The following is a 13,638-nucleotide window of genomic DNA, read 5'->3' as shown; positions in this document are numbered from 1 at the left end:
ACAACAAACAATGAAACAGAAAAGAAGCAACAGAGAAAATACAAACCAAAATTAGTTTCTTCAAAATGTTAATAAAATTGATAAACTTCTAGTATGACTGATCAAGAAAAAAAGAGGGAAAAAAATTAGCAACACCAGGAATGAAAGAGGATATATATGGTATATCATAGAACCTAAAGACATTAAAGAAATAAGGGAATATTACAAATAACTATATGCCAATATGTTCAATAACTGAGATGAAATTAACAAATTCATTGAAAAACACAACTTACAAAAACTGACACAAGAGTAAAAAGAAAATTGAAATAGTCCTATATCCTTTTTAAAAACTAAAATTTGTAATTAAAAAAAATCTTTCCCACAATATAATTTCAGAATGTTGGCTGCAGTTTATAAAGCAACCAAACAGAACACCTTAGGGTTAGATGAGGACCTGAGACCAGCAGTTTTTATTCTCCATTGGATTTTTAATAAGTAGAAAAGAAGTAGAGAGAAAAAGTGAAAAAAAAAATAAGGAGGAAAAGGGAAAGAGTTAATGACAGTTTAGGAGATAAAGACAGGGTAAAAGTAAGAGAAAGCAAACAATCTTAGACATCAGTAAGACAGAGAAATTAATACAATCAACAAAGACTAGATTATCTGCATAATGGTGTGGAATAGGCGACTTGAAAAATCTATGGGCTAGGTTAGAAGTCAATGAGTTCTAACTGCTGGGCGCAGTGGCTCATGCTTGTAATCCCAGCACTTTGGGAGGCCGAGGCAGGTGGATCACCTGTGGTCAGGAGTTCCAGACCAGCCTGACCAACATGATGAAACCCCGTCTCTACTAAAAATACAACAATTAGCTAGGCATGGTGGCAGGCACCAGTAATCCCAGCTATTCAGGTGGCTGCGGCAGAAGAATCGCTTGAACCCAAGAGGCAGAAGTTGCAATGAGTCGAGATCATGCCACTGCACTCCAGCCTGGGAGACCAGAGTGAAACTCTATCTAAAAAAAAAAAAAAAAAAAGCAAAGAAAACAAAAAAATCAATGAATAAAGGGAAATGTCCTAAAATAAAGTTGATTTTCCTCGAGGCAGAACACTGTCTTCTTTGACCTCAGCTAGGAACCTGCATGTTGAACAACAAAGATTTTTTCACTGCTCTGCAAACGTCTTTGAATGTCTGGAAGCACTGTGAGTACTGAGTTTGAGGTTACAAATATAGTGGGTTTGAATCTAACCTAAACAAGAAAATGGCAGATAGTTGTTCAAAACTCTGTCAAGAAGAAAGTACTGATAATGGTACACAAAGTCAGAATAGTTGAGCTAACTGTAATAATAATATATTATTATTTAGATAGCATATTACTGGGATAATATGTTCCATTAAAAATTAAAACATCAGTTCCAAATTTGAAAAACGCTCCTAAAAGAGTAGGTAGAAAACTTTCCCTGCTATGAACAAATAATACTGCAGTTTCTGAAAACAGAATTGAAGCAGGGAGCCAAGGAAACCTGGGACGGGGAGGAGAAACCTGTTAGATAAATCAGTTCGATTTTTGGTGGGTCTGAATTTAACCTAAAAAGTATAAAGCTTTCATTATCATTACTATTGTATAAATAAAAGATAATCTTAAGAAATATAGTTGATTATCCTTATTCATGGCAGCTATTTTGCTGTAAACATTGAATTAGGAAATACTGACCCACTGTTCCTTGGAAAAAATACAAGGTTGGGTTCCTGTATGCGGCAAACACTGAATTAGTGAACACTGACCCCTTGCAACTAGTAAAAAATACAAAGTTGGGTTCCTATGAGCCTATAATGACAATATTTTTGTCAACCAATCAATACATAACCTTTTTAACATGCGTTGCTGTTTAAAGACACCTTATTTAATACATATTGCTGATTCATGAATATTGACCACATAGCCAACAGCTGTAAATCACTATAACTTATGTCTGAATGACGCCTATCTGACATATATTTTGCCCATTAAGGCATACTACAGCTTTCTTGCCACAGCACTTCAGCACTATTCACGGGGGCCATTTTAAACAGTGAAATCATCAGCCAAACACAAAAATGTAAAAATTATGGCACTAAATAGACCTCAAAAAAAGACACTTTTTTACAGGACAAGAACTAAAACAAGAAGTCAGAACACTGCCTTGTCCAACTTCAGCTAGGAATGTGCGCATTGAGCAACAAAGATTTTTTTCACTGCTCTGTGTGTGTCTCTGAATGACTAAAAGGTACTGTGAGTACTGAGTCTGAGGTTATGAATATGGTTTAGCAAGTAGGCAAATTTGCAAATATAAAGTCCATGAATAATGAGGATTGACTGTATTCACAAAAATTTACACTACCATCCTACAAGTAAATTTTAAAAGGTTTATTGTAAATGAACTTGAAAACAAATAACTGCAATGGAAATAGAACAGGACTAAACGCTGCTTCTTAGGATCCACCTGACAAGTTTTATTTATTTATTTATTTTTTAAGGCTAGTCAAGTGAAGCGGTGGGAGTGGAGAAGGAACAAAGAAATCTGTAACTGGTTGTGATCAATTAGTTGTAAACACCACTGCACTTGGACCAGCCAACAAGTTTTAAAAAATAGTTACAAAATAAAAAATACAGACCCATTATAAGTCACTTTTGCAGTGGCGCCAAGCAGGTCTCTTCAATTTACTAGCATGACAATCAGCATTGGGAGAAATCAAAGTGTGTTCATTTCTAAATAAGTGAAATCCTAATCTGCTAAATTTTTAGCAAGAGACACTAGTCCTTTGGCTGTAGTCAACTGTTTTTTTGAAATACCATTTATTCAAATGGACTGTTATTGAGTATCAAGACATACTTCTCTCACCCTCACAAAGATCAAAGGCTGAACCATGCTGCCCAAACAATGACCTCACTACTTAATGCATCATTACTAACACTGACTACACTACAATAAAACATGTCACACTACAGTCAAAACAGTCTGATCAAGGCTTGACAGAAGAACTCTCAGATGAGTGATTCTGCTACTTTCTCAACACTTTACATGTTTGTAAATCTTTAGTTCTTGAGAAAGGGAGGGAGAAACAGTAATAAGAGAAAAATACAAAAGCATTAATTAATAATAATTTCAGCAAGTTTTTTTAAAAAGCAGTTATCCCCCTACCAACCCAATTTTTGGCATTCCAATTAACTAGTACTGCATTACACTAATTACATACTTTACAGAAAATAGTGAAACTTAAATGAACAAATTGGGAACTTGATACACATGTCTTAGAGATCATTCCAAACCAACGCAAACTTTTGACAGCCCACTGTCAGCTAAGTGCTATTTTTATACCATCATTTTAAGGTATGTTCACACCTGAACATGAAGCAGAAATGCTGCTACATATTCAAAAAGAGAATATAGTCCTCAAAATATTAGCCACAAAAATTCACACCAAATTGTATATTTTCTAAGATTTCCTGAAGAAACTGATTGTCTCCCACACTGTGATCCATTGAATTCAGACCTAACCTACAAATAGGGCAACTGTCACAAAATGAAGGAATTAGTACTTTAAAAGGGGTGGGGGGGAAGGCACTATGATATCATACTTCCCTGTGGCAGTTTTGATGAAAACTTGGATCCAAATACTATCTCCGACCTTCAAGGCTAAAGTTGGCAGGTACAGTCCCCCATTAAGAAACTATCAGTAGTATTTTAAATTAGATCAGCTGTGAAGAAAAAGACAATTTTGTTTAGTCATGTTGTCAGGTTCTAACTGAGGTCTGAGGGGAGTCAGTGGGCAAGTGGCAGGTAGCTGGAAAAACACTCGAGGAATCAGTTTCCACACGGCTTTACTCTTTCTCTGGGTGTGAGCAAACCGTATGTACAGCATAAGCAGGGTAATTATACCTTTTACAGACAACAGTGGCTCTGAGCCAAGCACGAGCTCACGTGGCACGGTTACATAATGTGCGAGGCTGTGTGCCTGCACACCAAACCCACTGAGTCATGCTGTGCAGAAAGGCCACCTCAGCCTACTCCTGACTAAACCACAGCCATTTCCCTTACACATGTATTAAGTTATCACTAATCTGTCTGTCTTACATTCATCCTATTATTCCATTACTTTTGTCAACATCCTGGTTCACCTCTGTAAGAAGATAAATGCTTTCCTTATCCCATTTCAATTCACCACACCTACCACCAGACTAATCTTCCCAAGGCATACTCTTATCACACTGTCCCCACATTCAAATCCCATCAAGAGTTCCCACTGCCATCTAAATGAGGAACACATTTCCAGTCTGGCTTTCAAGGCTGTCCACAATCTGACCTAACATACCTTCCAACCTTCTTTCTATAATTCTCCAACAGTTAACCTAAGCTCCAGAACACGTCAAACCTTCCTGTGTTTGTATCTTTGTTCAGGCCTTTCCTTTCACCTTACTGCACTTCCTCATTTCCTGTTGAAATCCTGTCTGCTGCGTCAAGGCTGCTTCAAGGCTTATCACCACCACAAAAGCATCCCTGATTTTCCTAACTCATGTGTCTCCCTTCCAACTGTCTGATATCACTTTCTCTGTAGCCTTCTTAAAGCACTTCACCCTGCCTGTTATCTAACAGTCATCTATCCATCCTCCATGAGCAGGATCTAAACTGAGTGTTTCTTGATAAAAATAAAAGACCAAACTCTGTCAAAAAGGTAAAAAAGACACATCTTATTTCTACAAAGAGAGGAAAATGTTTTACTATTGATAGAGTAGAACATGTTCCCCAGCAGAAACCTCTAAAAAATTCAAACTCAGGCATGGTAGCTCATGCCTATAATCCCAGCACTTTGGGAGGCTGAGGCAGGAGGATTGCTTGAGGCCTAGAGTTCAAGACCAGCGTGGGCAACATAGCAAGATCCTCTCTATGAAAATATAAAAAAATAGTTGGGCATGGTGGTGCACATGTGTCATCCTAGCTACTTAGGAGGGTGAGGCAGGAGGATTACTTGAGACCAGGAGGTCAAGGATGCAGTGAGCCAAGATTGAGCCACTGTACTCCAGCCTAAGTGAGATCCTATCTCTTTAAAAAAAAAATTCATGATTAAATCAACAACCTTACCAGACAAAATGCTATACATTCTAATATTTACAGAGAATATAGAACTGGGAGCAGTATAGAGGTTGAGTATCCCAAATTCATAAATCTGAAATACTCCAAAATCTGAAACTTTCTGCGCTCCAACATATTTAATAGAAACACTCCATGGAGCATTTTAGATATCCAATCTTTGGATTTGGATGCTCAACCAGTAAGTATATAATGCAAATATTCCAAAATTTGAAAAACTCCAAAATTCAAAATATTTCTGATCCCAAGCATTTTGGATAAGGGATAGTCAACCTACATTACTTTTCAAACATAGCAATTCAGTCCCTTATCACCATCAATACATCATATGAATAATAAAGTATAACTGTATTCTAATAATGCCTCAATTATCTAACATTGCTAGGATATGAAGGATTCACACAACCGAGTTTCCTGAAGAAGTGGTTTCCTGGTGCAGAAACAGAAGTCAGGCATGTCTGCAGACTGGGCCAGCTGAAAGATGCTCTTGGGAAACTAATCTTGACTTCACCCGGTCTAGCAGAAAACACTCAGGCACAATAGGGAAGTCATTTTGTACCGGTTACTTGCAGCTGGTCAACAGGTAGGGAGCATGAAGGGAGGGTAAACAGGGTGGCAAAAACCCTATAAAATGTCAAAAAGATCTTTTGCACCTACCAGAATCCTCATTCCAAGATTGCTGGTACCATGTATATTTGTACGTCTCCAAGGAACTTTGGGGAGCCAAATGCCTGTTATATCTCAAAACAAACTATGTCATCACCTGCTGGAAGTTTCCATATCCTTTGCTATTGAAAATTTCACACTCTAAATTGTCTGTTACGGGTTGAATTGCATCCCCCCAAATTTATATATTGAAGTTTTAACCACCAGTAGCTTAGAATATGATCTTATTCGGATATAGGGTTGTTGCAGATGTAAAATTAGATGAGGTCATACTGGAATAGGGAAGGTCCCTAATTGAGTATGACTAGTGTCCACATGAATACAGAAAATCTGGCCACAGACAAGTACACAGAGAACATGCCACATAAAGATGAAGTCAGATATTAGGGTGATGTTCCATAAGCCAAGGAACTCCAAAGATTGCCAGCAAACCACCAGAAAGGTGAGAGACACAGAACAAACTGTTACTCTGTCCTCAGAAGGAACCAACCCTGCTAATAACACCTTGATCATAGACTTCTAGCTATGGGAACTATGAGAGAAATTTCCGTTGTTTACGTCACCTAGTTTGTGGTCCTTTGTTACGGCATCCATAGGAAACTAATACAGCATTTATTGGTGTTGATATCTGTTGGTATCATCAATCCACTGTGGAAACCACCAGATACCTATTTCAGTAATCATACTTCTTAAAAGTAAGTATTACACTCATTGAACAAACACAAGTCAATGGCCTCTATAAGCCAGGCCCTAAGGACAGCGCAATATGACTGACAATGTCCCTGCTCTCATACAGATTACAGTGTAGTCAGGATAACTGACAACAAACCAAAATTATACAATTATAAAATGACAACTGCATTAAGAACAAAAATGATATACTTCCCTTCCTCTTTAAACAGATGGTAAACATAATTAACCATGTATGGAGCCTGATGGTATAATTGCATGATTTTCATTATTTTTGCTCCCCTCCCAGATGTCACGTTGTTGGCTACCACAAAGTCAGCTTTTATCAGCTACCCTCTTGTCTCTCTGCTTACCTCCTCCAATACATCTATATCTAATTTGGAGTTTCTAATTGACTCTGAGCTATACAAAATCAAGTAACTAATATTGCTAAGAAACATATACCATGTAACAAAAATTGCTGCAAGTGAAAACTGAAGATTTGGCTTTAATGCAGGACTTTCAGGTTTACTTTAGATTCTCAGAAATTTTTTTTTCAGCAGAATTCTGTTATAAGGCTAGGAGACAGTGAGCTATTGCTATATAAACTGGATGTTACCGAATAATGTTGTACTACATTGCTTGGCAAATGCTTGTTTCCTTTCAAAGGAAATGCAGTACAGGGAAGCATGAAAAAGTTTTTCATTTCAGAAGTTCACTGTTTTTTCCATCAGAACATAATGCTTGCTTAAGGAAGAAATACTATCCAAAGTCAGAATTAAATAATTTATTGTCCAGCACAAGGCATAGTTTTGTTAAGTTAATTGTGAATTGTTTAAAATAATAGGACTGTGAAGTTATATAATATCATAATTGGAAAGTCCAGGCAACATTTTTTTGAAGGGCTTAATAAATACCACCTACCTCTTATGCATACCCAACAATCATCTTTTTTGTTGTGTTTTTTAAGTTCTTCTTCAGTTACTTCAATTAACCTGCCTTTTAATCCTGTTAGATCCTTTCCACTTTTGGTCAGTCGAATCCAATCCATAAGGCTTCTGCCCTGTTTTAAAGGTACCTGAAAAAGGAAAAGGGAAGAATTAAATCTAGCTTCTTCATTACTTTTAATTCCATTTTAAAAGATAATAAAACTCAAATCTAACAATTCTACAAATCTTTTTACAGCTTTAAAAGGCTGTCAATATTGTTTTTGCTGTATTTGAATTATAAAATGTAGGGCTTAGAAATTCTATCACACAAATTTTCACCATATTGATGTCAGGGTACAGTAGTCCATCAGTATCCGTGGGGGACTGGTCCCAGGACTTCCCCCTACCCTATACCAAAATCCAGGATGCTCAAGTGTCTTATATAAAATGGCAAAGTACTGACATATTCCTATGAACATCCTCCCATATACTTCAAGTCATTTCTAGATTACTAATAATACCTAAAGCAATGTAAATGCTATGTAAATGGTTGTTGTATTATTTTATAATTCTTATTTTTCAAATTGTTGTATTGTTATTAATTTTTTTCCCAAATATTTTTGATCCAAAGTTGGTTGAATCCTTGGACGTAGAACCCAGGGCTACACAGGGCTGACCATATAACAGGAAAATGGCATTGAACCAGAAATGAGAAAACACGTTCTGGTCCTGGGTCTGACATTAATCTGTTATATGTCAAAATTTCTTCACCTTAAAAATCAAAAGAGATTTAACATAAGAAAAGATAAAGAAACAATTAGCTACAGTTGATTTTCTGGACTGTCAATATAAACAGACTATAGAAATCATTAGCCAGAAATCTTATCTAAGAATCCTCTGAGTAACAAAGTTGATCAAATAATGGAAAATAATAAAACTATAAAACTGTAGGGAAGGGGTCAGCAAACTATTGTCTGCACCTGTTGCTATACAGCTCTTGAGTAAAGAATCGTCTTCACATGTGGTGAAGAGCCTGAAACCTTATGAGGCTCTCAAAGCTGAAAATACTACCTGGTCCTTTGCAGAAAAAAATGTGCCAACCCTTGCCTAGGGAACTTAATAACAGGATGGTTTGGGTTTTTATTTTTTTAATTTTTAAATTTTTTATATATAAAATACATTTTCAAAGTTTTCAGATGACAAGTATTATTAGTACTTTAACCAATTAAAACAACCTAGTGGAAAATTTTCATGGTATCTCTATGGAACTGTCTAAGCTTGTACAACTTATTTGCAACATAGTACCAGAAGAATGTTTAATGTAAAAGCAGACACACTCAAGGACATTTATATATCTCACTTTCCTGAACCATACCTATTTTAGACATCCAATTACCCCCAAAGTAACCAAGTTAATAAGTCTGTGGTGCCTTTCACATTCCATCCTATCAAAATACATCATCCCATTCTAGTTATAACTGAAACTCTCTAGGTCTCTTGATTCCAATAAATGAAGTATGAGAAAATGATCTTTCCCATCACAAATTAAAGTCACTCACCTCTCTCCATTCCATAGTCCCCAGGATAGTTAAAGCAATCTTTCAGAAATGCAAATCGAATCATAGGCTTGCCCTTCTTCAATGGCTCCTCAGGTTACCTTACAATAACAGCTCTAAATTCCCTAGGGATTTAACAGATCTTCACAATCTGGTCACAACTGACCATACTCGCTCCATGTTCTAACTTTTGCTCCTCTCCATTATATACTTTAGCCAAACGGGAACTGATTATTTGATCCCTTGATTGCTGTCAAGTACCTGCCTATGGAAGTGCTGCATTCTCTGCACAGATCAACTTCATCCCAACTCCCATTAATTCCTCTGGAAGGCTTCTCCGACCCCCATCTCCTTCGTGGTCATAATACTCTCTTGCAGTACTTATGACATTATAACTGAATGTTCACTATTCTATGTAATCTATGAGACTAAACATCTTGAAATCAGAGATTACAAAACTCAGTATTTACTTACTAGTTTTAATAGAAATAATAACTATCATATGTTGAGTGCATATTCTGTGTCAGACTCAAATCTGTGAGATCTGAATAAAAGCCTCAAGACAAGCAACATTTACTGAGTGCTTACCAAGGCTGTGCTAAGAGAAACATTATCTCACTGAATCCTACGAACAATCCTACAAAACAGGTGTTATTGTCATTTACACCTGAGGAAACAGACTGAAAGAGATTAACTGTTAAATATGGTGAAAGAATACAGGTTTTCCTCACTTCAAAATCTGTGCCTTTAAACAATTACAATTTGGCTTGGCGCAGTGTCTCATACCTATAATCTTTGGGAGGCTAAGGCAGGTGGATCACCTGAGGTCGGGTGGATCACCTGAGCTCAGGAGTTTGAGACCAGCCTGGCCAACGTGGTAAAACCCGTCTCTACTAAAAATACAAAAATTGGCCTGGCATGGTGATGGGTGCCTGTAACTCGAGTTACTTGGGAGGCTGAAACAGGAGAATTGCTTGAACCCGGGAGGCGGAGGTTGCAGTCAGCTGAGACCGTGCCATTGCATTCCAGCCTGGCCGACAAGAGTGAAATTCCATCTCAGAAAATCAAAACAAAGCAATTACAATAAGCCCTTAATTAAACTTGTCAATAGGTGCTTGGAAACTGTGACTTAAAGCAAAACTATGTACAGTATATTTCTGGTCACAAAAACGTCACCAGACTTCTAAATAAAGACCAAAATACCTCTAATACTAAACATCGAAATAAATGTTAGCTATATATACATTAAAAAAAAATTTAAAAACAAGTAGGATAATTATTACCCATCGATTCCAGTTCAACATCACAGGTAGTCAGAGCCTAGCCCAGTAGCTCAGGGCACAAAGCAGGAACCGACCCTGGACAGGACACCATCCTATGGCAGGGCACACTCATACACACCCAACATGCAAACTGGGACCATTCAGGCACACCAATTAGCCTAACTTGCACATCTCTTGGCTGTAAGAGGAAACCAGAGTACCCAGAGAAAACTCACACAGACACAGGTAGAGCGTGCAAACTCCAAAGACAGTGGCCCCAGCTGCAAACAGATTTTTATTCCTCATCAATATTATAACTAAATGATTTTGAATGAAATCACATTATTTGAGGGCCTGCTGCATAATACACAACCTTCCCAATGAGGTTCTATTTTCTCAACCAATATTCTATTATCTCATTGAATTCTATAAACAATCCTATAAAATGGGTGTTATTTACACCTGGGGAAACAGACTCAAAGAGATTAACTGTTAAATATGGTGAAAGAATAAGGTCTTCCTCACTTCAAAATCTGTGCCTTTAAACAATTACAATTTGGCCGGGCACAATGGCTCATGCCTGTAATCCCAGCACTTTGGGAGGCCAAGAAAAGAAAAGAGGGAAAAGAATGGAGTTTGAATTTTCCTTTGAATTGTACAAAAATCTTACTATATTCTCTTTTTGGACCAAAGACTCACCTTTGCCATCGCCACCTCTGTGACATTTTGTCTTTGCTTCTAAGTTTTCTCCTTTAAATGGATGCTAAGAACATAGTTGGTATTTTTAACAGAGAAGGGAAGCAACTCATATTCTCATTCAGAGATTCTCTCTGGAAAGACTGTGTTATTCAGTCAAGTATTTAGCTTCAAGAAATAAATCAAAAACCAGTGAGGAAAATACATATGACTGGATGGTGAGATGACTGATATATGAATCAGCAAATGAAATTTCACAGCAGAACCACATCACAAGCCTATGCAATTTAAGGCAACATTTCTTAACCCGTTTCCTTTTCTGTGAAATAGAGACAAAAGCTTTCACTTCACAGAATCATTGGGAAGATTAAAGTTAATACATGTAAAGCAGTGAGAATATACATGGCCACCTGTAAGTACTTAACAAATCTCTGAAAAGCTAATGAAAACTACAGATCCCTGAACCCATATTCATTCTGAACTAGAATTAGAACGCCAGGTCTAAGTGGAGAAAAATAAGAAAATCGATGAGGCTTCCAAATGATCCTAAGACTCAAGAGTTAATGAGTGGTCTAATAGGTGGAAGTGTCACAAAGATATGGTTACAGAATAAGGAACTAACAAATAGGAACAACAACATTCGCAAAGAACACAGGACATAATTTTTATTGAATTTTGCAAATATAAAATATATTTGTACAGTATTCCACCTGTTGCTAACAGTAACTGTGCTCAAGAAAAACCTCAAGAGTATCATATTTGCTTCAAAGTTAGCATGTGATACTAGGTAGGAAAGGAAATGACGAAACAATCAGGTACCAGAGTAAGAAAGAAAGAAAAGAAAGAAAGAGAAAAATCTTTTCGAAAAACCAGCTCCTGGATTTATTTTTTGAAGCATTTTTTGTGTCTCTATCTCCTTCAGAAAGAAAATAAAGAAAGAAAAAGAAAGAAAGAGAAAAAGAAAGAAAGAAGAGACAGTATGAGCTGGAGAGTGTTTGTCCTAGCTCCCCTAGCTCCAGAAGTCCCCATCCTTGCTCGGACGGTCACTGCCGCCACTGCCAAGCCTTTCCTTCCTGCGAGGGAACCCACATTGAGTGATGTGGTACAACTCCTTCGGGCAGTGAAGAACAAAAGACCAGGGAGCTGAGGTTGTAGGAGGGAGGCTAATACCAAGTGCCTATAATACCGCAAGCACACTGCCTGACTCTGTCACATAGATTTCAATTTAATTCGCGGGAAAGGCTTTGAAGGGAAAGGACAGGGCGGGATAAAGGACCAGAAAGAAGAGGGGCAATTAGGGGAAAAGGAGGGAGGTTAGGAGAGTTTAGGAACTGTAGACAGAGTGGGATCAGAAAGAGGTTACAGGCAAGGACAGCAGGGAACGACAGCTTAGAGAGGGGGACTGGAGGCGGGAGTGCGGGCGGAAAAAGAGAACAGACTGCCAGAGCCGAAACGCTAGGAGCTAGACTCAAGGAGTCACCCGCTTACCTTGCTACGCCCCCCGGCGGCGACACGCTGCTGAGACCTGGGAGCCGGGAAAGACTGGGAAGGGACGTTCAGCATCTTGAAACCCGTGCCCCGGGCTTTGCCCGGGGTTCACCGCGGGACGTGCTAGCACCTCCGGCCCCGGCTCTGTGGCCGGGCAGAGGCCAAGCCCCCGACCCACTTCCGGGGTCGCCAGGGGTGAGACGCACTCTGACGCAGCACGTCCACGTAAGGCGGAGCCAACGAGACGGAGGGAGCGCCAGCAGAGAGTAAGTACGCATGCTCAGTTGGTTCTGAGTCCCTAACTTCAGCACCGGAGCAAGGTGACAGCTATTTCGCCGACCGATTAGAAAGTGAAGCTGTTCCTTAGCCTTGGTGCTGACCGAATCTGGGAACAAATTCTTAGTCCTGTTAACCCGGAACAGCAGTGTCTATTCATTGTTAAGTAGTACCATCACACTACTTGAAATATGGAATAAAACAACAATACTGCTAACGCATTTTAATTTCTCTGAAATTCTTTCCTGTGAGGCCCTAAGCTGTACAGGAAAGAGCATCCACACCTTGAAGAGCAAAGGTATCAAATGTCAATAGCCACTACTGTGGGGTAAGAAAAAACTTCACCTTTAAGCATCCTTAAACCTCACCTTTAAGCATGCTAGGGAGTAATGAATAAGTGAAAGACGTTAGTAAAGTCTCCTTATGCTCTATTCACCCCCTCACAAATTCTCCCCCCTTGTGTAACTTCCTGTCTTTCCTGGGAATTACGTACTGCTGCAGCTCACCTCCAGCTGTGGTGATGAAGTAACGTTTAAAACTCAGATTTGGTTTGCATGCCATCCCCATGCACTTCATGACTAAGCTTTCTTATGCAAGTTACTTTAGTATCTCAAAGTTTCATTTTCCCTATCTGCATAAAGGGTTTATTAAAGATTAAAGGGTCATATGTAAACTATGTACTGCAGTGCCTGGTTAATATTAGGTACTCAGTAAGTGGCAGTGGCTCTTTGTACTACTCCAACATAATAATGAGAAAAGTACAAACACTGTGCAGGTAAACACCAGGCTCTAATGCTTAAAATCTGATGTTTTTTGTTTGATTCTTTGATTGTTTTGTGTGTCCCTTGGGGAACACATAGATCTTGAGAGTAGAATCCAATAAAGGGAGAAAGATTTCAGGAGAAGAAATACAATTCTAAATAATCCTCCCCATCCTCCTTTAATAACTAACTCGTCCTAACTCTGAACATATTGTAATGCTTTAAACTTT

At 38.3% G+C, this 13,638-nt stretch overlaps 1 protein-coding gene across 26 annotated transcripts in view; it reads right to left on the bottom strand.

Moving 5' to 3' along the window:
* Window positions 1-12,553, bottom strand: part of CYB5R4 (cytochrome b5 reductase 4) — a 105,035-nt gene extending 92,482 nt beyond the window's left edge. For all 26 annotated transcript variants that reach the window (XM_054254209.2, XM_054254212.2, XM_054254211.2 and 23 more), the window contains exons 1-2: window positions 12,372-12,553; window positions 7,365-7,518 (exon numbers count right to left, since the gene is read on the bottom strand). In XM_054254209.2, the coding sequence (XP_054110184.1) occupies window positions 7,365-7,518; window positions 12,372-12,446 (229 nt within the window). In that variant the 5' untranslated portion in view covers window positions 12,447-12,553. The remainder of the gene's footprint in view (window positions 1-7,364; window positions 7,519-12,371) is intronic.
* Between the last annotated feature and the right edge of the window lie 1,085 nt (window positions 12,554-13,638).

Source organism: Callithrix jacchus, chromosome 4 (genome assembly GCF_049354715.1).
Source record: "Callithrix jacchus isolate 240 chromosome 4, calJac240_pri, whole genome shotgun sequence".
Classification (NCBI taxonomy): Eukaryota; Metazoa; Chordata; class Mammalia; order Primates; family Cebidae; genus Callithrix; species Callithrix jacchus.
This window is presented reverse-complemented; position numbering and strand designations above follow the sequence as displayed.